Here is a 26,652-nt window from a genome sequence, read left to right on the forward strand (position 1 = left end):
TCCCGCATGATTTAGTTTTTTAGGATTAGGTAGACTCAAAGTTTATACATTAAAACCTGGGAATGCAATGCAGCTCATTTGTCAAGTGCCAGCATCCATGATGGCTGTGGGTTCAATACACAGCACTGCAACAAAAAAATTTAGAGGTCAGTGTATTATTTGGAATCCTTTGAGATAGCATCTTGTGTAACCCAGACTAGCTTTCAACTCCATATACAGATGAAGCTGGCCCTCAACTCCTGATCTCTCCTTCTCAAGTGTTGGGGATGATAGCTCTGGGCCACTCACTGTTATAAAGCAGATGTGAGTTCTTTCATTCAGTAACCATGAATGTTTTAAAGAGTGGCCAATTTTCCTCACTGGACAGTACATTTTTATTTTGTTGAAAGTTGCCTAGATCCTGGTTAGGTTAGCTGGTCTTAGGGACTTGTGGAATACTTCTGGGAACCTATAAACTCTTGGCCTTGTCTATAGTTTCTAATATTTCCGACTCTGACTTTCCTACCTCTTAGAAAATATAATCAGGTTCTAGTACTTAAAACAGTAACCGCTGAAGCACAAATGAGTTTGTGTGTGTGTAGCATCTCAATCTAACTCTATCCAGTCAAACCATTATGGGGGGGGGTGACCATTTATTTCTAAAGCCCATTTAGTACCTTTTTTGTAGTATGCCAAGCTTCACGTTTGCTTCTGGCGATAATAAAGTAGGTGTAGCTGGGTTGAATAGGAGTAAAACTTTACAGACTTGCCTGGCCTGGAGCTTTTCAAGTTGCTTTACTTTTTGAGAACAGTCTCATGTTTTCCAAGCTGGTTCAGGGTCTTGTTTTTGATAAAGGATGACCTTGAACTCCTGGTTCCTGGTCCCTTTGTCCCCACAGGTGCTGGGATCACAGGTGTGTGCCTCCACGTCCAGCTCGGTTCATAAGCTTTTTAGTGTTGTAGGGATTTGTAGCAAAGGATAATTTGAACTTAACCAAAAAGGTATTCCGGATGCTTCCACGACTATGCGTTTAAAGTCACTTTTGTCATTTTGTTTGACAGGACCTTGCTGTGTGACCTAGGCTGGCCTTGAATTCAAAGTAACCACCCTGCAAGTAGAGGGTGCCATGCACAGATGGAATGTCATTTGAATAGAACACTATAACCCAAAACACTGCTTTCTACTGTTCTTTTTTCTTTAGGGCGAACTTTCTGACCGAGTATACAACTACCCAGAAGGCCTAGGAGAAGTGCTGTATAGAGAGCAGTTCGACTTCAACGCTGAGCCACCTTGGGAACCTAGCTGATGATAGGGGGGTTCCATCTCCTAACTTGTCCATGTAAGTACCTTCCCACCTAGGCTCTTCCTACAATTGGAGTACTGCTTCAGTAGTGTACCCAATTGGGAATTATGTCTGCCTCTTCAGACCCTTAGAGCCTTCATTAGTTAGACGTTAGTTACAGGTGTGACTGGTAAGGTTGCGTGCATTGTTTACCAGTGATAGACTTGAATGAATGATGATAGTACTATGTTTAGTGTATTAGGGAATTGTACTGGGTGGGGTCTAGAGTGGCTGAGAGCACTTGCTGCTCTTGTAGAAGACCCCAGTTTGGTTCTCAGTGTTCACAACTGCTTGCAAATCCAGCTTCAGAGGCTCTGCCGTCCCATTTGGCCTCCTGGTACCTGTGCTTGAGCTCATACACAGAGATATACATATGCACACATACATATGTACACATACACATATGCACATCCATGTAAGTTAAGTTCAAAAAAAAAGTAAATTGTGCTAGTCTGGGTTTCAATATAATGGAGAGAGGATTTGACTTTGGGATATAATTTACCATATTCAGTCTTCACTTAGTGGGTGTAAGTATTGGCTGAATCAGAAAAGACTCAGAAGACTTAATTGAATCCAGGACTTCATGCTGCACATGTGGTGCACTGAATTAACGTTCCCCAGCATCAAAAGACACTCCCTTTCAACAATCTGTCTGTCTGCCTGTCCATCTGTCTGTGTGCACGCACGGGTATGCCAGAAAGAGTGCATGGGAAGTGAGGGGACAGCTTCGTGGGACTTTGCTCTCCTTCCACCATGTGGGTTCCAGGCTCAGATGCAGACGGACCCTCAGGCTGGGGAGACAGTGCTGTCACCTGGGAGCCATCTTGTCAGTCCCCTTGGTAAGACTGCGTATGCGAGCATGAGTGTGAAAGCAGTTTTAGTTCTTGTTTCCTGGTGATGATTCTGCCAGTCAAGGTTTTTGGTTTTGGCGGTTGTTTTAGGAGATGGTTTAATCTTCTACATTTGTAGAAACCAGTGGGTTGTGGGGCCTTTTCTGAAAGATGATATCTGAAACTCCCAGCATGCCTTATTCCAAATGGCCAAGGATAGGTTTTGGCTACTTGATATTCTGTGCGTGGATTATTTTAAGATACGAGCCACTGTATAAAATGTAATTCCTCAGTAAACTATAGTTTAAATTTGAGAGGTCTTTCTACCTATCATTCTCATTCTTTTGTTTATTCTTTTAAAGGTGGGTTCTCTTACTGTAGCCCTGGCTAGCCTAGAACTCACAGACATCCACCTGCCACATACACCAACATGCCCAGCTGTCCCATGGCTCTGATCCAGAGCCAGGCTACCCTACTTCATAAGCTCTTGGCTCAATGAGAGGTCCTTTTAAAATGTGGACAATTCCTGGGGAATTAACACTTGAAATTTACCTCCGTGTGCACATATGACCTGCACATACAAAATAATAAATACATTGTAGAAATTAAAAATTCCCTCTCTAGATTTCATGGAATTGAAATTTGGGTTTTAAAACTTAAATGGGTCTCACATGGACAGAAACAGCACTAGAAAAACCTCAGGAGGGGCAGTTTTCAAGCTACTGCCCAGCTTATTACTCCTTGCAATGTAGTCATAAAGTATTCCTTTTAAAATAAAGATTTCAGTGTTTCTTCATTTTGGTTATAAAATAGATTCTGTTGAGTGAAAATGGTTGTCCTGGAGCCAGGCATAGTTCTAGAACACACCTACAGTCTGAGCACTTGGGAGAGGATCAGGAACTTGTGGTTTGTTGGGGCTACATGAGGCCCTGTCTCATTCATAAATAATTTTAGACTCATTTGCCTCCACCTCCCAACTGCTGAAATTACAGGCCTGGACCACCAAACCTTGCTTAGACTATTTCTTTTGGTCCTTAGTAGGCACATTAATTTCTCTTTCATTTATGTATTATATTGGTGTGGGCAATGATAATTGTAAGAATTCAGTAACCTGAATCATAATCTCCATTGTTTAACCAGGCGGTTTATTTGCCACTTAATAGCATACTTGCTTACCAAGTTATTTCCAAGTCACACACCTAATTTCTATTAATTTTAATCTGTTCTCCTTTTGAGTTATGAAAATGTTCTCCCAAGTTGCCTTTTTTTGAAACGGGGTTTTTCTGTTAACAACCCTGGCTATCCCAGAATTTGCTTTGTAGTCCAGGCTAGCCTGGAACTCAGAGGTTACCTCTGCCTCCTGAGTGCTTGGATTAAAGGCATCTTTTGACACCAAGAGACTAGGGCGAAATGTTTGGAGTTTTGAGGCCTTCCTAGGATATACACAAGATTTTATCTCAACAGTAGTAAATAAATGTCTTTTAAACTGAAGTGGTTCTGGTTGCCATTGTAATGATTAATAGAGTGTAAGTTGGATCTTAAAGGTTTCAGTTTGAGTTGGAGTTTATTAAAAGATTATTGGTTCATGTTTTACATTTAGTGGTGGGAGTTGGGTGGTACCCCATTTTCACAGATTTTTAGAGTAGGAATGAGTAGAAATGAAGGAGCTTCCTGAAAGAGATGTGTCCAAGTATGGGGATGTACTTCTCAGAGGGAGCAGCTGTTTTAAAAAAAAAAAAAGGTTGAGACGGGATCTCTGGGTCTTTTTGTAGCTCAGGAACTCACTCTGTAGTCCCTGCTGGTCTGGGACTCACAGAGATCTGACTGCCCCTGCCTCCCGAGTGCTGGCATTGACTTGAAGCTATTTCTATTGTGTATATTTAGTGTTAATGTTCTTGAATTTTACTGTAGAAATACTATGATTACAGAGAGATGACTCAATCTCTTGTAGACTGTTACATAATATCTAACATCTACTACATGGCTGCTCTAAAATTTGACAAGTTAAGAAGTTCAGAGAAACATTGTTTCAAGAGTTTCACTAGAATAATATAGTAGAAATACAGTATCTTTGTGTATGATAGTTTGTATTACTGGACACTGGGATACTAGGATTAATCTTCTAGGGAGCAACATAACATTGGGAAACTATTGGGAGAACTTAAAGCATTGACCTTCATAACTTTGTAAATACTTCATAACATTGTAAAATATGTGACTATATGAACTATATTTGAGCTGTGTTCAGTACTCCATTAGGATTTTTGTGCAGGCATTATAGGCTCTAGGGTTGGGCATCAGGATGGGTTTCTTTTCTCCCTGGCCGCGTGCTCGTGCACGTGCTTGTTTTGCATTGGGGGGTATCACTTTGGTATCCCAGGCTTGCCTGGAAATCACTGAATTGGCTTCAAACTCCTAAGTATTGGAATTACAGGCACGTATCACCACATCTGGCTTCAGGAGAAGGTTTTGAATCAACCAGTAAGTATCTGAAAACCAGGTGTTCTCACACAATGTCAGTATCCCTTAGCTGCCCCCCCCCCAAAAAAAAAAAGTTTAGGTGGTTAAGACTGATTTTTGAACTCCAGATTATAGCCTAGGTGCTGGAATTAGGGGCATCCACCTCATCTTAACAGCTCCAGTTTCATAGTGGGCTGAGTGGCTCTCAGGACAGTAGAGGCGGAAGAAGAGACGACTATCTGTGCTCCACACACTCTTTCTGAGCTGATGTGGGGCAGATCTAGTTGATCTTAGTAATAACAACCCAGAGTCAACAAAACAAAAAACCAGAGTCAGATATTAGCGGGTGAAAGCTGAAAGATCAGAGAAGTAAAGGGGCCAGCCACTAAAGTTACTACATCTATAAAAGTCCTCAAACTGAATGGGCGAGAGAGATCTGTCTCCACCAGACTTACATTCCTGTCTCCACCTCCCAGTGTTGGGATTAAAGGTGTGAACCACCACTGCCTGGCCTCTTTGGTTAACTAGTGGCTAGTTCTGCACTCTGGTCTCCAGGTAAGCTTTGTTAGAGCACAAACAAAACATCACCACAGATCTTGTTTTGGAGGTTTTGGTTTAGGGCTTCCCCCTGCTTATGTCTACCAGAAAATTAATCACTGATATAAAAAACAAGGCACTATGTTAGGAGATTGAAAATGTGAACACGAGGTAAATTGGTTGGCTGATGTTTTCAATTAGCCTTATAGGAGGAGTAGTCGAGGATCATCTATGCCAATGCTAAACAGTTTGTTAACATGCTAATGAAGCAGGTTTCTTTGTTTCTTTTGTTTTTGAGAGTTTCTCTATGTAATTCTGACTATCCTGCTGGAACTTGCTATATAGAGCGGACTGGCCCCCAAATCTTACCTACAGGCTTGTGACACCACATCTAGCCAGAAGCAGAATTTTAGCTGTGCTTTTCTCTGATAATGTTACTTTATGGCATGAGTAATTTTAGTGTCTACACCTGTTGTGGTGTTGTATTAAGTTTAATTTTTGGAAGTGGAACAGAATGAGTTCTGTGTTGCCTGCTGTCCTAGAAGGGCTCCAAGATAATCACTGTAAATGGGGTTAGCATCACTAGACTTAAATGCTGCTAACATGGTAACCACTGAAACTCAGTGCAGCATGGTTACCTGCGTGAGACTTGTACAAGATCAGTCAGTAAGTAGTCCACCTGACAGTGGTGGTGCAACACCTTTAATCCCAACACTTGGAAGGCAAAGACAGGCAGATCTCAGTGAGTTTGAAGCCACCCTGGTCTACAAAGCCAGTTAGTTCCAGGACAGCCAGAACTACACAGAGAAACTGTCTCCAAAAGCAAAACAAAGAAATCAGCCAGTATTCCAACAGGAAAGGGAGCACTAATTGAACTCCGTGGTTTCAAAAAATGGGGAAGGGACATGAGAGGGGTGGGGATTTATGGGAATGTGGGATTATATAACAAGATTTAGGCCAACCAGGGCTGCCTAATGAGACCCCACCTATCAACACACACACACACACACACACAGAGACACACACACACCAGCCATAACAATCACTGTTTTCCCCACACACACACTCCCTCAGGTTTTTCTTTTAATTTACTTCTTGCTGATGTAATGATTATTGCACAGATCTTGCTCAGTTTGTAAAGAATTATTTTTAAAAGAGGTGTAATTTTGGGCTGGTGCGGTGAGTGGCTCATTTGGCATGGTACTCTGGCCACCACTGAGCATACATGCCTAGTGGCCTGAGCTCAATCCCTGGAAGCCATGGAAGATGGAGGAACAGGCTGGCTCTGCAGAGTCATCCTCTGATCTCCGCGTGCCTGCACGGCATATGCACACACAATGATGAATAGAATTAAAATGGGTTTTCTTTCCTTTTTTGCTTTTGAGACAGAGTCTCTGTATATAACCTGACTGTGTAGACAGGCCAGCCTCAAACTCACAGATCCACCTGCTTCTGCCTCCTGGTACTGGGATTAAAGATGTATGCTGCTATGTCTGGCTCTGTATATCTTTCTAAGCTCAACATAATATGTTAAATTTGGTGTGGCCAAAAGTGTGTGACTGATAGCTCACAACCACCTGTAACTCCAGCTCCAGGCATCCCAGTGTCCTCTAACCTTCCCATACACACACAGATATACATACATAGTTTAAAATAAACCTAAAAGGGGGACAAGGGCAGCTGAAGGTATTGATTGCTCAGTGGTTATAGCACTTAATGCTTTTGCAGGGGATCCAGTGGCCTCTTGTGGTTTCCATATGTGTATGCTCATGTATGCATACAGATAGGAAGTCACCATGTAGACCAGGCTGGCCTTGAAGAGATCTGTCCCCCAAGCACTGAGATTCAGGTGTTCGCTGCCAGTCCTGGGAAAATGTAAATCTTTTAACAAAGATTCTTTAGTGTTTATTGTGAGTCATCTTATAGTGTGAAATAAGTTGGGCGCATTTCCTTACTTCCCTCATATCTCCTCATTCTTGTTCTCTTTTAATAAAAATGGAATTATTTGTTTGTTTGGGGGAGGGATCTAGGCATAGTGAATTATTTTATCCCTAGAGAAATGTTTTTTATTGTGATCTTTAGCTTCCCAGTTAGTGTGTGGTAAGGGTAAACCCTGTTCTGGATATCATGAGTACCCCATGCATGTTGGTTTTGGTCTATTAATGGAAAAGGTACTGTGATCTTTTATCGCCCATTGGAGCATCTCAGCTTTTCTCCTGAAGGTCGTTACAGTGCCAGTCAACTTTTAGAAACCTCTTCTAGAGAGGTTTGTAGTCTGTCACTTCCCAAGTTAACTTGTGTGGTAAGTAGCACATTCTGTTACAGGTGGAATGCAGAGAGGGGCTCAGACACCCTTTGACACTGAGTGCTGGGCCATCCAGTGCTTCCATGAAGTAAAGTAGAAATGCTTGTTGTTGTGTTTGTTTTGTTTTTTGGTTTTTCGAGACAGGGTTTCTCTGTGGCTTTGGAGGCTGTCCTGGAGCTCGCTCTGTAGACCAGGTTGGCCTCGAACTCAGATCCGCCTGCCTCTGCCTCCCAAGTGCTGGGATTAAAGGTGTGCTCTAGCAATGCCCAAATAAGTAGAAATGCTTGTAGTTAGGCCTCTTTACAGTGACTGTAGTAGTAAACATTTGAAAACATTGTTGTCATTTTGAGTAGTGGTCCTGTGGAAAAGTGGTTGGCCCTTACTGAGGCTGAGCTTCCTGGTTAGGTGTCTGAAACAATACTCTGAACCTTTCAGCTCTCCCTGTTCTACTTCCAGGGAGGTCTTCACTTCAGAAACCCAAGACTCATATTCATCCCGCCTGGTGTCAATCAAGTGGGCTGTTGCTGCCAGAGTTATCTTGAGATTATATGAAAGATGTATCAGTTTCTTCTGAAGTGCAATCAACTGTAGACGCCTTTGTAGCAGGTGTGTAACAAGGCAAGTGCCCGCTGCCGCAAGCTTTACTTGTGAAAGTGAACACGAGGGCTCAGCCACCTCGTGTAAGACCCCAGAGAACAATGTGTGGCTCTTCGGAGCCATTGTCTTTTGGCAGCTTCCTCGTGGAAAATGTGTTATCGAAGCACCAACATACAGGTGTAAATAAGAGTGTTACAGTTTTTCTTTTCTTTTTTCAGCCATAAGTCCCAAAGGAAATTATTTGAAAAAGAGCAGCTAATGAGCTGTCACACATCAATAGAGGCTTTCAGTTGCTAAAAGTAGCTTTCAACATGGTGGTGACTGGAGAATGCTTGCTTCTCAGTTGTCATGGCTTCTGGGTTTCACTGTGTGTGCCCTCTGCTGGAATGATGTAACTCTTAGAGCATTCTTTCTGTCCCTCATAGCACACCCAGCAAGTCTGTGTATGGGAAACAGCTTCTTGGGGTGGATTAACTTGTATACTCATACAAGCCATTCCCATGTCCCATCACCACATGGATACTTATTTTCTTTGTTGTTTGTTGGTTTTTGAGACAGTTTGGGCTGGCCTTGAACTCCCAGATCTGCCTGCGTCCCAATTGCTGGGATTAAAGGCATGTTCTGTTAAACCTGGCTTTAACATTGTTAATGCCTCTTAAAAGCAAAAATACATTTCTCTTTTTAAGCAAAGAATGTGTCTTTTATGAGAGTGGAGAGTGGAGTCTTTGCTAAAATGAAGAAAATTGTTTCTCAGAATCCATGGTGGTGGAAAGAGACCACTGATGTGTCCAGGGTGTCCTTGGACCTCCAGGTGTGCTTATGTGTGCGTTCTTGCAGGTACAAATGCCTACATCAGTAAGCAGGTGTTCTTTAAACTCACAGTTGGAAGCGCATCCCAGGAGTCTTTAGACTGCTTTTTAAGGCTCCCTCAGTGAGAAATGGTATAGTGGGGGTAGGAAAGACAAGAGCTCTCAGGGTGCCCAGACTCTACTTAATTCCTTTTAGACAGTAGCTCATGCTGCCTAGGCTATCCTCCAGTTTAAACACCCAATCCTGCCTCTCCTTAATTCGGGGTTATAGGTATGTGCAGTACTGCCCTTGCCCTGTTTATGCTGGGCCTCAGGTAAGCTAGGCAAACTCTACCAACAGAGATCTACAAATCCTAGTCCTATACCCACTGCTACTCCCCCAGCCCAAGAACAGTTTGAGTTTGTTGACTTAGTATCTTAGAAACTTGGTCTCCTAAGGTATGCATGTGTGGTATATTCTTTAGAGAATTGAGTTTTTCTGGACCTAGCATGTAACTTTTAACAGTAGTTAGACCTGAGTAATCAGTTACTTGTGGGATAAGGCTGCAGGCTCAGCCTCCTACAGGCTTTTTAAGATTGGAGAGGATAGATTTGCTTTTTTGTTGTTGTGGTTGTTGTTGTGACTGGTTTCATGGCTGGTACCTGAGGAAGATCTTAAACTTGTGGCCCTCCTGCCTTGGCCTTACCAGTGCTAGGTTTGTAGGTGCCTGGGCACACCCAGCTTGTGCTGTGCTGGGGAATCAAACCAAAGCCTGGTGCTTACTAGGCTGTATACTTCAGAAACTGAGCTACACTGCAAGCTCCTGGAAGATAGTTTGTTGTATCACCATCTCTTAAGTGTAAGACCTTCCAATATGGCTAGGGATATCCAAGGCACTGCCAGAATTTGATCCCAGGCTGCAAAAACAAAAAATCAGAACAGAGCTTTTATTTTTATTTATTTATACATACATATGCCTTCCCCACCCCCCCTCTGTGTAGCCCTGGCTGTCCTAGAACTTGCTTCATAGACCAGGCTGGCCTTGAACCCAGAGATCTGCCTGCCTCTGCGTCCTGAGTGCTGGGATTAAAGGTGTGTGCCACCACCCCTCAGCTAGAACTCTGAATATGGAGTTCCTTGTCCCTATGTCACCGAGACTCTGGTCTGGGCTCTTAATTTGTGGGAATCTCAGAAACGAAGATAAATACAGCAAAGCTTTTTGATGTTATTGATCTTAGTTATTTTATTGTGATTGTCAGTATAAGGAAATCAAATTACCTGTACCGCCTTTACATTTGTTTTTGTGGTTTGTGGTGCATGGTAATCAGAATTTCTGTTTCTACTTTATTGGACAGTCACCTTGGGTAGATAAGGTTGCCCTTGAACTCAAAGAATCAGGTCTCTTCTGCCTCCTTCAACTAAGCATGTGCGTGTTGGCTGTTTGACAATAGTGATAAATGATGTAAACTTTATTGAAAGTTCCTTACCCTTACTCTTTCTAATATTTACCTTGGTGTTCATCTTTTTGATGGAGAAACTTTCATCCTATTGTTCTTAGTGCCTGTTTGATTATATCCATAAAATTGATGTTCTAGCTGGAGTTATACTGTTTAAAAAATATTGTCCATCCTTCGCCTAAAATGTCCGGTCTCAATGAGCAGATTGACTCCAGTCCTAGGATAACATCCAGCATCCTTTAGAAAGAATGTCTAGACTGTGATTTCTCGGCACTGTATTTATTATGTATACGGTGTTCTGCCTACACGTATATCTGCAGGTCAGAGAGGGCACCAGATATCATTGCAGATGGTTCAGAGCCACAGGTACTTCAGACCCACGAGTCTCTGTTGATCTGTCACAGCTAGGCCAGTTTCTTAGGAATTGGAGAGGTGGTTATGTAAGTCACTCTGTAGCTGAATTCTCCATATTCTTGATGCTAAATTGCAGGTAGGCAGATGTCTTAAATTCGGTCACCAGTTTATTATAATTAGTGATCCCTTGGGCGTGGTCTTTGTGCCATTTCCCCACTGGATGTGGATGGGGTTTTCAGTGCCAGCAGGGAATAGGGCAGCCCTTACATCAACAAAGGGGAGTGGCGGTTCTAATAGCAGGTGCTGAAGACCCCTTGTGTGGAAAGGTGCATCTCTGTGGGGTGCATCTGTAGAAAGCAGGAGGGGAGGGAGACAGTCAGCCTGTCTTTGTCCTAATTAGTGTGCTGATGCTGTCATTTCCTCAAGTAACAGGAAGTTCAGCTCTTAGGTCAGGATCCACAGCCCCAGAGAATGGTTATCCTGAGCCCGGGGAGGAACATTGAAGGTTTGTTTGAGTCAGAAGGGGATTTACCCTGAAAACCCTTTTCATAATTGGGGCCAGCCTAGGCTATATAATATAACAAAGTTCATACACAGTGCCTGCCTTATACCAATTAGGACTTCTGTTTTATGAAAATAAAAAGCAACATCTTGCTAGCCCAAAACCTCTGTACGTATACCTGGCCTCAGACTAGCAAGAATGCCCCTATCCTGAGTTCCCAAGAGCTGAGGGTACAGGTGTGCGTCACCACGAAGCTGACTTAGTTTTGGACAGTTCAATTTTAAGAGAGCACTTGTGTGTGCATGTGCACACATTGTGTGTTTATTATTTAGACAGGGCTCTCCTAGACTGGCTGTACTCCTTATGTGGTTGAGGAAGAACTTGAACTTAGGATCCTGCTGCTGTCACCTCCCATGCTGGGATTCGTTACAACTACTGTTTGGGAAGTTACTAAGTGACATCACTCACAGCAGGGGGGGTGGGGGGTTGATGCCTGTTAGAATAATTTCACCAAGTGTCAACCTTGTAAGTGGCCTAGGCTGCTGTGAGAGTTAGCATTTTAACTTGAAGTTACAGCCTACATAGCTGCAGTGTGCCCTCACCCGTGTGTGCGCATACAAAACAGTGCTGTTTTATTTTCACAGTCTAGGCTAGCCTAAAACTCACAGTAGTCTTTCTTGCCTTGGCCTTCCTCATGCTGAGATGACTAGCAAGAGCTATTAAGCCCATTTGTCTAGAATTTTCTTAGAACACAAGTATCTGTCCTTTTTATTTGAAGCAGGGTCTCTCCAAATAGCTTTGGCTATACTGGAACTTGCTGTGGCTAAAGTTATCTACATTTACTTTACACTGTTAGGTCATATGACATGTGTGTGGGACTATCTTTTTACTAAGTTACATTGAACTTAAGTTGGTTTTTTTTTTTTTTTTTTTTTTTAAGACATATCAAGCAGTTTATTATTGGCCCGGCAGGGTAGGGAGACTAAAGGAGAAGAGAAACAGGGTAAATGGCTGACCGCCATGGCTGGTCTCCAGAGAGAGAGAGAGAGAGAGAAGCGGAAGCAGACAGGAGAAGAGTAGAGAGAGCGTAAATGGGCGGGGTCTGTCTTTTAAAGGGGTCCTCTGCACCTTTGTACAGACTTAGTTTCCATGGAACCCTGGGCTGACCAGGGTACTGCCTGTTCCACCAGGTAACAGGGCAAGGCCAGCTGTATTGAACTCCCTGGTGCCTCTTAGACCTGGCAAGATGTTGGCAGAGCAGAGGACAAGGTTAAGTTTAGAAGAAAAATTTTTTTCTTAGGTCCTGTCACTTGAGGGGAAGATTATAATGAGATGAGGGAGGGGGGGAGTCCTGGGAGCAGGGAAAGATTGAATATTGAGTGAGTCTGACCTGTTTGTTTGAATCCAGTTCAGCTCCCTGGAACTTACAAGAATCCTTAGAGTTTGTGGAAACATAAGTATTAGACACATTAGCATATTTTGTTAGAAGCAACTTGGCTGAAAGCATTAACATTTTAAAATTGACAGATTTTTTTTAGGACAATGAAAAGCATCTTAATCTTGACCTTGTAGTTATGATCCTATAGTGGTTTTGCAGAACTTTACTATGAACAGTAGCATGAGAAACAGAGAAATCTGGAACATATTTCATTCTTTTTAATGCCTCAACTCAGTTTATCATCACTTAATAAGCCTTTTTATCCTCAGACCTTTGTCTTAGACTTTTCCATCCTCAGACCTTCGTAACTACATTCCCAGACCTTCATATGCCTTATAGTTTCCTATCTTCACATAGATAAACCCTAAATTACCTGTTCCTGAAATCTGTTTTACTTTAAGCTGTCAAGACTACCAGTCGTCAAAATCATCAGAGTTCTTGAGAAGGATAAGATTTTACCTGAATTAATGATTAAAGAATTAACAGGGACTTGCCAGCGGGCTGCAGGACACCTGCCTTCTTGCTGATAGCATGTGACCTGTGGATTACAAACTACAGGAAGGCTCACCTACCGTTGGCCCAAGCAACGCAGGGAAAGTCGATTCCACTGTCCTCTTGTCCATGGTGTGGAGTACTTTGTAGCAGTGAAGGGCAGGGTTGTTCAGTGACCAGCGCTATCCCTGACTCGATGAAGTTTCTTCAGTGCCCATCAGTCTTCTTGGAGGAAATGGGGTGGGGCCAGCAGCTGGCCTGTCTCTCTGTTATAAAAAGCGGATTGTTAGTGAACAGGCAGATGAGTGGGCTCTAGAGATGCTTAGCTGGAAAAGCCGTGAGTTGAAGTGTGCAGAGTCCCGGCATCTCCGGCCGATGCAGGCAGGAGGAAGTGCCAAGAAAAACCGAGATGGAAGTGAGTTCAGATTTTAGGATCCCCGAAATTTCCCATGCCCCTGGCAGGAGAGGTTATAGAGAAAGCCTTTCCCACCAGCAGGCTGAGAGAGAGAGTTTATGGAGAGAGCCTAAATCACATGGGCACCAAATGTTATGTTTTTGTTTAAATTAAAGATGGAGAAGAGGAGGAGGAAGGCGCAAGATGAGACATAGGATGAGACATATTAGACATGTTAACCAGTTTATTACACAGGCCCCTCAGAGCAGGGAGACGAAGAGAGAAAACAGGGTAAGTGGCTGACCGCCATGGCCGGTTGCCATAGAGAGAGAGAGAGAGAGAGACAGAGAGAGAGAGAGAGAGAAGCAGAAGCAGACAGAGAAGAATAGAGTGTAGAGTGAACTTAAGTTTTTTGTCTGCATTTATTTATGTAGTAATATGGTAGATAGGGCTTTAAGTAACCAAGGCTACCCTTGAACTCTTGGTCCCTCCTGTCTCCACCTCACAAGTTACTGGGATTATGTACCTATAGACCTGGCCTTTTTGTGTATGTGGGCATGTGTGGCTGTGTAAAGATCAGATGTCGGCACTGTGTTTATGTTACTCAGTCACTGCCCAGTTTATCTTAACAGCTAATCCATAGCTAGATTGACTGCCTCCTCGCTTTCCAATTGCTGGCATCTACTGTCTATATGACATTGCATTGTGGTGATATAGGAGTCAGGCCCTAATGCTTAAATAGTAGGCACTTTGCTGACTAAGCCATCTCCCCAGCTTCTTTTAATGTGCTTTTAGTGGGAAGAGTCCAGGGCTGCTCATAAAAAACACTCGACAGTTTAGTTTTAATTATTGAAGTAATACAAGCTTGGATCTAACTTCTATTTTGACAGTTTGTTGCATATTCTAAGGACCCAGACAGAGGCTTGGTGGCCCGTCTCTTGTTTTTCCTGGTTTATGACTTTCGGCTTTGTGGAATACGGCTGAGATGAAAGGATTTATTGACGATGCAAACTACTCCGTTGGCCTGTTGGATGAAGGAACAAACCTTGGAAATGTTATTGATAACTATGTTTATGAACATACCCTGGTAAGTGTGCAATTATATTTCCAAACTTGATTCTCAGACTTGGTCCATTAGGTTTTGCACCTTTTATTTTCCTACCTTCTTGCCTCTGTATGTTGGTAGGATTTGGTCACTGTTCTGGTTTACTGTCTACTAGCCCAGGGACTACACAGAACCCTGTTCAAATTGTCTGCTTTCACTTTGTCATGTGATTGCTTCCATTTACTTATGTGAATAGTGTGGCAAAATTTTTGATTTCTTGTGTTTTCCATGTGTGTTGAAGAGTTCACCTGTAATGCCAACCTCAGAGTGAGTTCTAGGACACTCGGGGCTGTTAACACAAAGAAACCCTGTCTTTAAAAAAAAAAAAAAAAAAAAAGACCTTTAAAAAAGTACCTTCACGCTGGGTGTTGGTGGTGCACGCCTTTAATCCCAGCACTCAGGAGGCAGAGGCAGGCGGATCTATGTGAGTTCAGGCCAGCCTGGTCTCCAGAGCGAGTGCCAGGATAGGCTCCAAAACTACACAGAGAAACCCTGTCTCGAAAAACAAACAAACAAACAAAAAAGACGTACCTTCACACATGACCCCCAGACCCAAGTCTTCTACCAAAATTCACCTGTTTCTTATTGGGTGCTTGATGATGTAAGGAACTCCTGAAAACAAAAGCTCTTCACAGTGTGATGTTAGGAAGCTCCAAATGAAATCTTGGAAACACACTTCCCTCTGTTCTGTTCGACATCTAGCCATGGAATACTTAGTGAAATTCTGCCTTTCCTTAATTGAGCGCAGTGGGTATACTCTTTCCCGTGTATCTTTGTCAGGTGTGTGTATTTTTTTGTTTGTTTGTTTTTACCTTTCTCTTTTATTATCATTAATAGACAGGAAAAAATGCTTTTTTTGTGGGGGATCTGGGGAAGATCGTGAAGAAGCACACTCAGTGGCAGAGTGTGGTGGCCCAGATAAAGCCGTTTTACACAGTGAGGTGCAACCCCACTCCGGCTGTGCTTGAGATCTTGGCAGCTCTTGGGACTGGGTTTGCTTGTTCCAGCAAAGTAAGTATTTGTGTTTCCCACTAATAGCATTTTAAAATTACTAACTCCGAGCTATACTCACCAGCAGAACAAATGCAAGAAGTTTGATGTTTGAGTTTTTATATAACTATTTAAATGTGGTACAGTGTCTTAGGGTTTCTATTGCTGTGAAGAGACACCATGGCCATGACCATGGCCACTCTTCTGAAAGAGAACGTTTAATTGAAGTGGCAGCTTACAGTTCAGAAATTTAGTCCATGGCGGCATGGACGCAGATGTGGTGCCGGCTACATCTTGATCAGAAGGCAACAGAAAGTGGACTTTTCTCACTGAGAGTGGCTTGAGCGTTTATGACACCTCAAAGCCTGAGGCCACGCCTCCTAACGCACTCCCTTTGGGGGCTATTTTCTTTAAAAGCACATCCACCATGGACATTAGATGATTGTCTATTTTCAGGTGTATTGATGAAAGGGATTTATGATGAACTTTGAAGAAACTTTTCCTTATTAATCAAAAAATTCTTAAGATGGATTTATTTGAATTTTATGTAACATTTTTAACTAAATGTATGTGTCACTTTCTTTGCCTGGTACCTATGGAGGCCAGAAGGTGTTAAATTCCTGAGACGTAGAGCTGCAGTGGACTGTAAGGCTCAGTGTAAAACAGTGGATGGTGGGAGTCAAACCTAGGTTTTCTGCAAGAGTAGCAGTGTTTTTATAGCTGGTGTGATGTTTGGTTCCTTTACCCAGCAGTGCTGAGATAGATGTATTTCATACAAGGCTAGTCAGGCAGCACAGTGAGTTTGAGCCAACTTGGGGTATGTGAAACCCTGCCTCAAAATTCCTTCCTTAGGCTGTCTTGTCTTTTTTACTTTTGTTTGAAACAGTCTGTGGTTCATTTGTCTTAAAACTTCCTGTGTGGCTGAAGATGGCTTTGAGTTTCTGCTCCTCATGCCTCTACCTCCCAGGTGCTAGGGACAGGTGTGGACTGCTTGCTACACCTACTTAGTGTGGTTCTGTGGGTCAGACCCAAGACTTCAGCTGTGTTCATTAAGTAGACCCTTGGTAAGGACCGAGCTACACCCTGTCCTGCCTTAAGATAATTCTGACTACAGACATATTTGTGAGCTGTGAGCTTGCTCTTGTTACAGGTTGTTGTGGGGCTGGAGGTCTCGATGGCTAATAGCAATACTGCTTTTGCCGAGAAACCTCTGTTTGATTCCCAACACTCACACCCAGCAGTAGCCCCCCACACACACACTTTAAAATAGCTTGTTTTTAAACCTGATTGTACTTATGTGTGGGAGTTTGCAAGTCCCGTGGTTTAAGACACAGGGTAGCATTACCAAAATGTAAATTCTGTGACATAATTGGTTTAGCCAAAAGATAACTAATGCATGGAACTATGTAGAAGGCATGTGTGTGGTCCTGGTTTGAGGCCTCAGCATTGATGGGGAAGGGACAAGGCACTAAAAGTCATACATTTACTGTAACATGGTAGTGTTGAATCTTTTACAGAGTGAAATGGCTCTAGTGCAGGAACTGGGTGTGTCTCCAGAAAACATCATTTACACAAGTCATTGTAAACAAGCGTCTCAGATAAAGTATGCAGCGAAAGTTGGGATAAATATCATGACATGTGACAATGAAATTGAATTAAAGAAAATTGCAAGGAATCATCCAAATGCCAAGTAAGTGTATACCTAAATACTTGAAAATAATGGGGGTTTTTGTTTTTGTTTTTTTTTTTTGTTTGTTTGTTTTGTTTTGTTTTGGTGTTTCTGTGTAGCTTTGGAGGGTGTCCTGGAACTCGCTCTTGTAGACCAGGCTGGCCTCGAGCTCACAGAGATCCGCCTGCCTCTGCCTCTGCCTCTGCTTCTGCCTCCCGAGTGCTGGGATTAAAGGCTGCGCCACCAACGCTGCAGCTGTACTGTGATTTGTAGCAACAGTAAAGTTACAGTTGTGAAGAAGCAATGATACTAATTTTATAGTTGAGGTCACTACACCAGGAAAAACTGTGTTAAAGTGTTTCAGGGTTAGGAAGGTTAAGAACCACTGGTCTAACTTGGTGGCTTTAGTGGTATTCAGGCGTTTATTGCCTTGGAAACCTTTGAATAAAGGCCTTTGGGGAAAAAGTATAGAGAGGCACCTGTTTTTCTGAAAAAGATGGGCCCTGTGATCTGCAGAAGACAGGCTTTGGCTTAGTGTGCATCATTTGACTGTAGATTATAACTGTAAGGAGAACAGTTTGCTTTTATCAATTGAGTCTTGCTTTCTGGTCAGGAGTCATTCATCAAAACTCCTTGGGAAGAGCCTGACAAACAGCATGTATGTATTTGTAGCTCTTTACATGGTAGTATCATTGCTTAACTCCTGATAGTGTTTAGTCCGTCTACACCGTCTTACTTCAGTTGTCAGGGTTAGAAAGGAATCATTAGATAAGAATCAGGGATGGTGTTGATATGCATACAATGACTAAAATGGCCTAGTGTTTTCATGAGAAACCTAGGATTTGAGAGATTTGGTAAGGATTAGCTAGCTGGAAAAATCTGGGAACTTTGATAAATTAAAAAACCCTATTGCTTTTACTGAAAGACATTGATGGCATTGCTGGTGGATTCTTAGATTGACTGCATTTGGAAGTAATGTCGTCTTTCATTGCAGAGCCCACTGACAATCTTGCCGCAACAGCAGAGTTTTAACTTGCTGCATTTTCCAAAATCCCATCCATGCAAGCATCATGCTTTAGGCCCTAATTGCTAGTTTTTTCTCTATACAGGATTGTTTCTCATTAGGTTCACTTGATTCATCCATCGGTGGATTTGGGAGCACTGGCAACATAATGAGCACACTTCCTCCAACCTTCAGGCTTCACTTGTGCTGATCACGATGTAAACCAACTCTGCCCCAATCATCTTCCCTTCTCTTAGGGTCTTACTACACATTGCAACAGAGGAGAATATTGGAGGTGAAGATGGTAGCATGAAGTTTGGCACTACGCTGAAGAATTGTAGGCATCTTTTGGAATGTGCCAAGGAACTTGATGTCCAAATAATTGGAGTTAAGTGAGTATTTATAATACATTTTTTTAGTATAGAAAAGAATAAACGTGTCTTTTAGACGGTCTTTCTGTGTAGTCTTGGTGCTAGCTATGCAGCTGTGTAGACTGGGGTGGCCTCAAACTCAGAAAGGTCTGTGTGCATGGTCCATCCATTTAAACATGACTTTTCTATACTGTTAGTAAGGTCACCTTTCCTTCCTCCTGTTAAAGTGCCAAGTTGTAATGAGATCTGTTGGTTTGGGCTGGGCTGGGCTGGGCTGGGTGTTGGCTTTGTCACTGCACTGCATGCCATCTCTACACCATCTTCTTAATGATTTTCTTTTGGTTTTTTGTTTGTTTTTGTTTTGTTTAAGATTTTATTTTTTATGTATACAGTCTTCTGCCTGCATGCCAGCAGAGGGCGCCAGATCTCATTCAGGGTGGTTTTTTGAGCCACCATGTGGTTGCTCAAATGCACCATGTGGCTGGGAGTTGAACTCGGGTCCTCTGGAAGAACAGTCAGTGCTCTTAACCGCTGAGCCAGCTCTCCAGCCCCTTCTTTTGGTTTTGTGAGGCAGTCTTACTGTGTAGCTCTGTTTGGACTGAACTGGATGTTTCTGCTTTAACTTACCAAGTGCTGGGATTGTTGATGTATGTCCCACCAGCTAAATCATCTTTTAATTTGAAAGGGCTTTGTTCCAATTCTAATGGTTGTTAAAATGGCATTCAGCCCATAAGGTGTAGGTCTCATTTTGCTTGTTTCTAATGATTTTTGTCCTCTCCGTGCCATTTTTCAGTGTGGTGTGCTCACCTTGCTTCTCTGCCCTTCCGTCTTCATCCCAGTATTTTCTCAGCTGGATGTTCCAGCCTCTTCCTGCCTAGCTATTGGCCACCTAGCTCTTTATTTAAAGTAACGAGAGCAATGCATCTTTACAGTATATGAATGAAAAGATTATTCCACAGAAGAGTACGATTGTTCTGTGTTAGCTTTCGTTGCTATGGTAAACACTTGGGGAGAAAAGGGGTTTATTTGCCTTATAGGCCCACCAGGGAAAGTCACGGTAGGAACTTAAGGCAGGAACCTTGATGCAGGAACTGAAGCAGAGACCACGGGTGAAGACCTGGCTCACTCTGCTTGGCCTGCTTAGCCTTATGAGTGGCATTATTCATAGTGGCTTAGACTGCCCACAGGAAATGCACGGGTGCGCATGTGATGTGGGTGGGCAGTTCCTCACTTGAAGTCCCTTCCTAGGCACTGCTAGTTTGTGTCATTTTAAAACAAACAAAAACAAAGCTGGCTAGCTCAGCCACTGTGCCTGACTTGTTAAAATACACTTCTGCTTATAGACAAAATACACTTCTGCTTATAGACTTTTGGTGTTGTCCAAACATTTCATCGTAACACTGGGTAATTCTACTCTTGTATCAAATATTTGGTAAAGTTAAAAATGCACTCAGTAGTGTCATCTTACTGAGTGATAGTTGAAAGGAGTTACAGAAAGTACTTCAAAACCACACTGCCTTAAATACTGCTTTCTTTCTTTCAGATTTCACGTTTCAAGTGCTTGCAAAGAGGATCAAGTGTACGTACACGCTCTCTCTGATGCCCGGTGTGTGTTTGACATGGCTGTAAGTTCTTTAATTGTTTTCTTACTTTAAACCAGAGTGTTATTTCAATTTAAAATTACAGCATACACATGGTTTTTTTAACTTAAGATTTTATGTATTTTGCTTGTATATATGTATTCATGTATGTGTGTGTACCATGTACCTGCCTGGTGCCCACAGAGGTCAGAATATGGGGCATTGGAGCCCCTGAAACTAGCGTTAAGGATGCTGTAAGCTGGGTTGGGTTTTAGTTTTTCCAAGACAGGTTTTCTCTGTGTAGACCAGGCTGGCCTGGAACTCAGAGATCTGCATGCCTCTGCCTCTGCCTCTGGGAACCACCCCTGGCTTCCTGGTTTTATTACTAGAAAGATTACGGGTTCTACACAATAATGCTTTATTTTTTTTAAGTAGACAAAATATAATAACCACCTTAGAGGAGAGCACAGGTGAGGGTAAGGAGACAGATATACAGCTTCCCATCTGTCCTGTTAGAGTGTGACAGCAGATGCCTGTTAGTAGCAGATGCCTGTTAGTAACTGGGATACTCAGGAGGGTGAGACCAGCCTACATAAAGTGTAGAGTTGGCTGTCCACTAAACGATAAAAAATTAAGGAAAATGGAAGCAACAGGTATCACTAAAGGTCAGAAATATTTACCTACCTAGGAAGAAGGGCTTTTTGTTTATTAATTTTTTATTTGTATACATTACAATACACATTTTTTTTCCGTCTCTAGGGAGAATTTGGCTTTACAATGAACATGTTAGACATTGGTGGAGGCTTCACAGGAACTGAGATTCAGTTGGAAGAGGTAAATTTTTTCAGGGGTTGACTAAATTGGGATAATCTGCTTTCTTGGCTACATAATTGGTGGGTACATGGACCAGAATTTTTCTGATAGCATAAACTAAAGTCTGTTGTAACAAAGAGGAAATTAGACCCACTTTAAATTAAAGTTTGAGATTCTATGAACCCTATCAAATCAGAGTCGTCAGTCACTTGTTGATTTATTGATGTACTAAGCATCAAGTGTAATCTCACACAAGCCCAACCAGTGTTTCACCACTGAACCACACCCATAGCCCACAAAAAAGTATTGTTTGAGTTGTGTTTTATGTTTTAGATGTCACATGAACTCCCATCTTGGTGGCTGCTGTAGCAAGATGCATATAATTAATGCTATTGTGATTAATACCTTAAAAAGCTGATTGTATACAACCTTGCCTAATGAAGATACCTGCTAAGTAGCTAGGCTCATTGTTCTGTAATTGGAATTGCTTAGTTTTCTTAGGTAACTTAGTTAATAGCTACCTAGTCAACCCAGACCTCTGTGACAACCCAATATTGAAATTTAAATGTTACTGTAATTTTAAACCCATAGGTTAATCATGTTATCAGTCCTCTGCTGGATGTTTACTTCCCTGAAGGATCTGGCATTCAGATAATTTCAGAGCCTGGAAGCTACTATGTGTCTTCTGCGTTTACACTTGCAGTTAATATTATCGCTAAGAAAGTTGTTGGAAATGATCAGTTTTCCTCTGGAGGTAAGTTACAAAGTTTGTATCTCATGCTTTAGATGGAACTCCATGGAATTCTTGCCCTATAAGGCAGCGTTTGGTTGTGGCTTCCATTGCATCCCTCTTGTCTTCAGATAGGAGCATCTGCCTTGTGCTTTGCTACAGGGCCACAATGTTCTTTATATTCACCTTTAAGTCAAACCAACAATGTTGTCCTGTGTCATTGTAGAAATCCAGTCATCTTTAGATCATTACAGACAGTTGTGAGTCACCATGTGGGTGATAGGAATTGAACCCAGGTCCTGGAAGAACAGCCAGTGCTCTTAACCACCGAGCCATTATCTCTCCAGCCCCTCTCCTTTGTATATCTTTACTGACATTTTTGAAGGGTGGCTTATTTTGACTTGGTTTTTTTTTGGTGCTTCATCTTGGTGGTGCTCACTGCAGAGTTCTGGAATAGTCTTCCCTGTGGATCACATTTAGCGGTGTGCTCCCATACTGCTGGTGTCACTGTTGGGCTTGGTGGGTGGGTACTTGACCAGGGTGTGTGTTTGTATTTGCCATAAAGTGAGTACAGGTGCCTAAGAGGCTAGACGTGTGGGCTCCCCTGGACTGGAGTAAGAGCCGTTATGAGCTGCTCTTCAAGGGTCCTCTGGAAGAATAAGCAAGCAGCACATGTTCTCAGCTGCTGAGCCATCTCTCCAGCCCTCTAGGTTTTGCTCTTATTTATTTAGAAACCAGGACTTTCTCTTGAAGCACAGGCTGGCTAGGAAGTGTTTGTAGCTCAGTGTGAGGCGCTGGCGTGGACCACAAGAATCTGAGCCATTGTCCTTCCCAGTAGTTTTCTCCAGGGAGGGCAGAATTTAAAACCCAAGCAGGGGGTGTTGATTGTTTGGAGGGTAGTTCATTGGTGTTGTTTTAAGTGTGCTGGTGTTTTAAGTTAATCTCCTCTTTACTATTGTGTTTTAATAGGAAAAAATGGGAGTGGTGAGCCAGCCTTCGTATATTACATGAATGATGGTGTTTATGGTTCTTTTGCGAGTAAACTTTCTGAGGACTTGAATCCCATCCCAGAGGTTCACAAGGCAAGTTTCTTTGCTTGTTTTTCCAAAATGTCTTCTGCAGTGTAAAACAAATAGCAAAACAAGCGTGCTAAGGTGGTTTAGTGGGTGAAGGCACTGAGCCCTGGGCCCCTGTGACAGCAGAAGAGAACTGACCCTTGCAGGTGGTCCTCCATGTACTCCTGAACGCACACACACACACAGACACCATACACAAGAAAGAACCGGTAATGTCTTTAAAGTTTTTTTAACACAGTATATTGGTTCTGCTCAGGAGTCCATTTGCATGTTCTGGATTCAGTCGCCAGGAGTCCTGCCTCCTTAAAACTTGGCTATTACTATATGTTTTGGGGTGTTTTCCTAGGATTCATGTTCTGGTCTCTTGAGTTTATTTCTTTGCTGTGGAGCTCACAGTAACAATTGAGACTGGGGCCTGACCTTCAGTCTCCCAAGGATGTTTGAGATCTGAAAAACTGAACTTGCCTTTTATTTGCATGCAGACTCAGTGCCTGCAAGAATTGATGAATTTTGTTTGTCCACAGAAATACAAGGAAGATGAGCCTCTGTTTACAAGCAGCCTTTGGGGTCCATCCTGCGATGAGCTGGATCAGATTGTAGAGAGCTGTCTTCTTCCTGAGCTAGATGTAGGAGACTGGCTGATCTTTGATAACATGGGAGCAGACTGCTTCCACCAGCCCTCAGCTTTCAGTGATCCTCAGAGGCCGGCTGTTTATTACATGATGTCATTCAATGATTGGTAAGGTGGTTTCATTTTATCCAACAGCAGATGGGATATTGGAAGTGACATTTAGATTTGCTAATGCCTTATATAACAGACACAGCATAACTGTGAAGTCACATGAAAAAGAACATTTCATGTAAATGTCACACCAGGACAGATAACAGGTAGTAGCTTGCTTTTTCTTGTTACACAATCCTGGCTGTCCTGGAACTCTGTAGACCAGGCTGGCCTCGAACTCACAGAGATCTGCCTGCTTCTGCCTCCCGAGTGCTGGGATTAAAGGTGTGTGCCACCACTGACAGCCCTTTCTAACATGGGTTTCAGAACTTACTATCAGGCTTACATGGCAGGCACTGTACCAGCCATCTTCCTGGCCCAGAAACAGATAATCTTTGAGGAGGGACTGTTACCTGTTTCGTTGTGTTGTGTGGTCTTCCCAACTTGTGTGTATTTCTTGTTACACACAGGTATGAGATGCAAGATGCTGGAGTCACTTTGGATGCAGTGATGAGAACCTTCTTCTTTGCCCCCTCTTGCATTCAGCTGAGCCAAGAAGACAGCTTTCCCACTGAGGCTTAAGCAGGCATTACGCTTCTTTAGATCTGAAGTCGCAGGTTAAGCTTGTCTGGTCTACATTCCAGTGTGGGGAAAAATTTCAATCAATCTTTATTCTGTTAATTGGAAACAAAATTCATGGTAATAGCTATTTGGGACCAGACAAAATCAGCCTTCATCTATAATTCATTGGGGGTAATGGGGGATTTAGATAATGTATCCAGATTTAAACTTACCAGTTTGACCCACCCCTTAAGCGTTTAAAATAAAATATGCAACAAAATGGATGACTTAGTGGAGATGGAAGCCCATTAATTGGGTTCCCCATCAAATCGTTTACATACAAGTACACAGTTTTTATAATAAGGATTCCTGTTAAAAAGTCATGTAAAGTTGATGTCTTTCACCCAGATATATCACATGTGAGTGGAAGACCAGTGTGACTTCATTAGATATGTTTAGTGTATTTAGAATGTGTAAATTTGTGCTTTGAACTGTAGTTTAATAAATGTAAAATTGCATCATAGTATTTGTTGTATTTGACCTAATGTAACCCTTGTATGATTGCAATAAAACTTTGTGTAGATTTTACTGTTTTTCAGGCTAAAACTTTGGGAAAGGGGCTAGCTAGCAAAGGTAGTTTTGAAGTAGTTGTGTGTATGGTCTATTTTGAGGGTTAGTTTTCTTTATAGCCCATTTCAGTTTGGTTTGGCTCAATACACTTTTAGTTATTTAATTAGTAATTTAAGTAAAAGTGTTGGGTAAGTCATTGTGAAGTTGAGATTTATTATGGAGCTGACGTGCAGTAAGCATGATGTTTTAACACCAAAAAATGTTGACCCTACATAAATCAGTTGTGATGATGATAGGTGTTTCTGTGTAGATGGGGGGTGCATAGAGTACTTTAGGAAATCTTTGTAAACACTGACAATTTGGTGGGGAGGGGACGAGACTGCAGAGGACTGCAGAACCCTAACCTTACAGAAGGGCTATGTCCGTTTCCAGACTCCCGATGCCCTTCGCACATAGTTAATTGTGAGGGCTTTGGGGTGGTGAAGCACACTTTCTTCAATTTCTCACTTGTAATGGTATCAAATTGGAGGGTTTTTTATTATTGGTTTGAACCTAGTCCTTTAGTTTCTTGTTATCTCCCATTTGTTCAGCCTTGTAAAATTCTTTTTCGTACTAAAGCTTGTTTGATGGGGAGGGAACTAGCATCACTAACCTGACGCTTTGGCCAGGAATTTGCTTTGTTCACTGCTAGTGTGTTAGTCCTGGGTCTCAGAATCACAGTAGTAATGACAACTTACAGGGGTCACTTTTCCTCACTCTGTGTTCACAAGTGGAATTTCTGTCCCCAAGAAGAGACGTGACTTCACTTTGGTGCCAATGGACAGAAAATTCTACCTGTGCTACATAGGAGTGGTTTGGGATGCACTTAAATAGCTGGTTTTTCCACCTCAATTCCAAGGTGGAAAGAAATTGATCATGAATCTCTTAATTTCAATCTCAGCCAGTAGGTGCTTAATATTTTGATTTGACTATTGCCCATTTGAATGTCATGGGTTCTATTAATTATAAAAAGAACCAAGAACCCCAGTCCGTTGTCATTTAGTTACCCTGGACTTTTTTCCAAGGTGTAATAAGGGGTTTTATTCAAAATTCCAAGCTACCATGTAACTTTGAACTAACAGGAGGAGGGACTGCCCTTTCCTCCTGATTATGCATTGCTGTGGTCCAGAGATGCCAAAACTGTATTTAAAAGGATGGTACAACTTGAGTCCTTGGCTTGACTGTACAGGCTTGAGCTTTGTGGCATATCAATTTTGCCATCTGCATAGGAGAGCGGTTGTATGTAAAACAGCCCAAAGTTGCAAATCTCACATGTGAATGATAGGTAAACTTAAGAGTGTCTGTATTGTATTTGAAGACTGTTTGCCATAAATCTAAAGTTAAACCTATGTATTTCAATTTGGAATGCTTAAGAATGATTAATGTAAAATCTTTTTTTATATGATATTGTAATCTCAGTTCAAAATTTAATTGAAAATATAAAACCCAAATGATTTCTATATATAGTAAATTGAACTGTAAAGGTAACTTGTGTGTGATTCTGAATACACAGATAAAATGTTTTTATTCCTCATGCTTTACTTTGATGGCTTCTATCATGAAATAGACGTGAAATTTTATGAATTAATTTTGTGTATATTGCCCACGTTCTTTCAGAATCTATTAAAAGTAAAGTGATCTGGGGATTGCCTAGCAGAGCAAAGGTTTTGATAAGTGGATACTCATGGGGCCACCTTGTTAAGCTTGGGTGAAGTTTAAATTTATATGTAAAAAAGCCGTAATTTACTAAACTGTCTTGGCCTGCTAAAATGAAAATCAACATCTCAGTTGCTTGCTACTGGGTAACCTGATAGGAAATTCATTGTTGTACTTCCCCAAGAAGGATGCATTAGGTTTAAACAGTATTGTTTAGTAATAGAGTAGTTTATAGGCTGGCCATCAAAAGGTAGACTGCCTTCATCCTGCCTGCTTCCAGCCCTGCTCCTG

General features: G+C 42.1%; 1 protein-coding gene across 1 annotated transcript in view; it reads left to right on the top strand.

Annotated features, from left to right (window-relative positions):
• Positions 1-26,423, top strand: part of Azin1 (antizyme inhibitor 1) — a 29,755-nt gene extending 3,332 nt beyond the window's left edge. The window contains 11 exon segments of the mRNA NM_001291486.1: positions 1,182-1,319; positions 14,368-14,564; positions 15,420-15,593; positions 17,090-17,262; positions 18,502-18,636; positions 20,159-20,240; positions 20,955-21,029; positions 21,600-21,762; positions 22,708-22,820; positions 23,339-23,553; positions 24,006-26,423. Of these exon segments, the coding sequence (NP_001278415.1) occupies positions 14,463-14,564; positions 15,420-15,593; positions 17,090-17,262; positions 18,502-18,636; positions 20,159-20,240; positions 20,955-21,029; positions 21,600-21,762; positions 22,708-22,820; positions 23,339-23,553; positions 24,006-24,117 (1,344 nt within the window). The 5' untranslated portion in view covers positions 1,182-1,319; positions 14,368-14,462 and the 3' untranslated portion in view covers positions 24,118-26,423.
• The last annotated feature ends 229 nt before the right edge of the window (positions 26,424-26,652 follow it).

Source organism: Cricetulus griseus, chromosome 10 (assembly GCF_003668045.3).
Source record: "Cricetulus griseus strain 17A/GY chromosome 10, alternate assembly CriGri-PICRH-1.0, whole genome shotgun sequence".
In the NCBI taxonomy this organism is placed as follows: domain Eukaryota; kingdom Metazoa; phylum Chordata; class Mammalia; order Rodentia; family Cricetidae; genus Cricetulus; species Cricetulus griseus.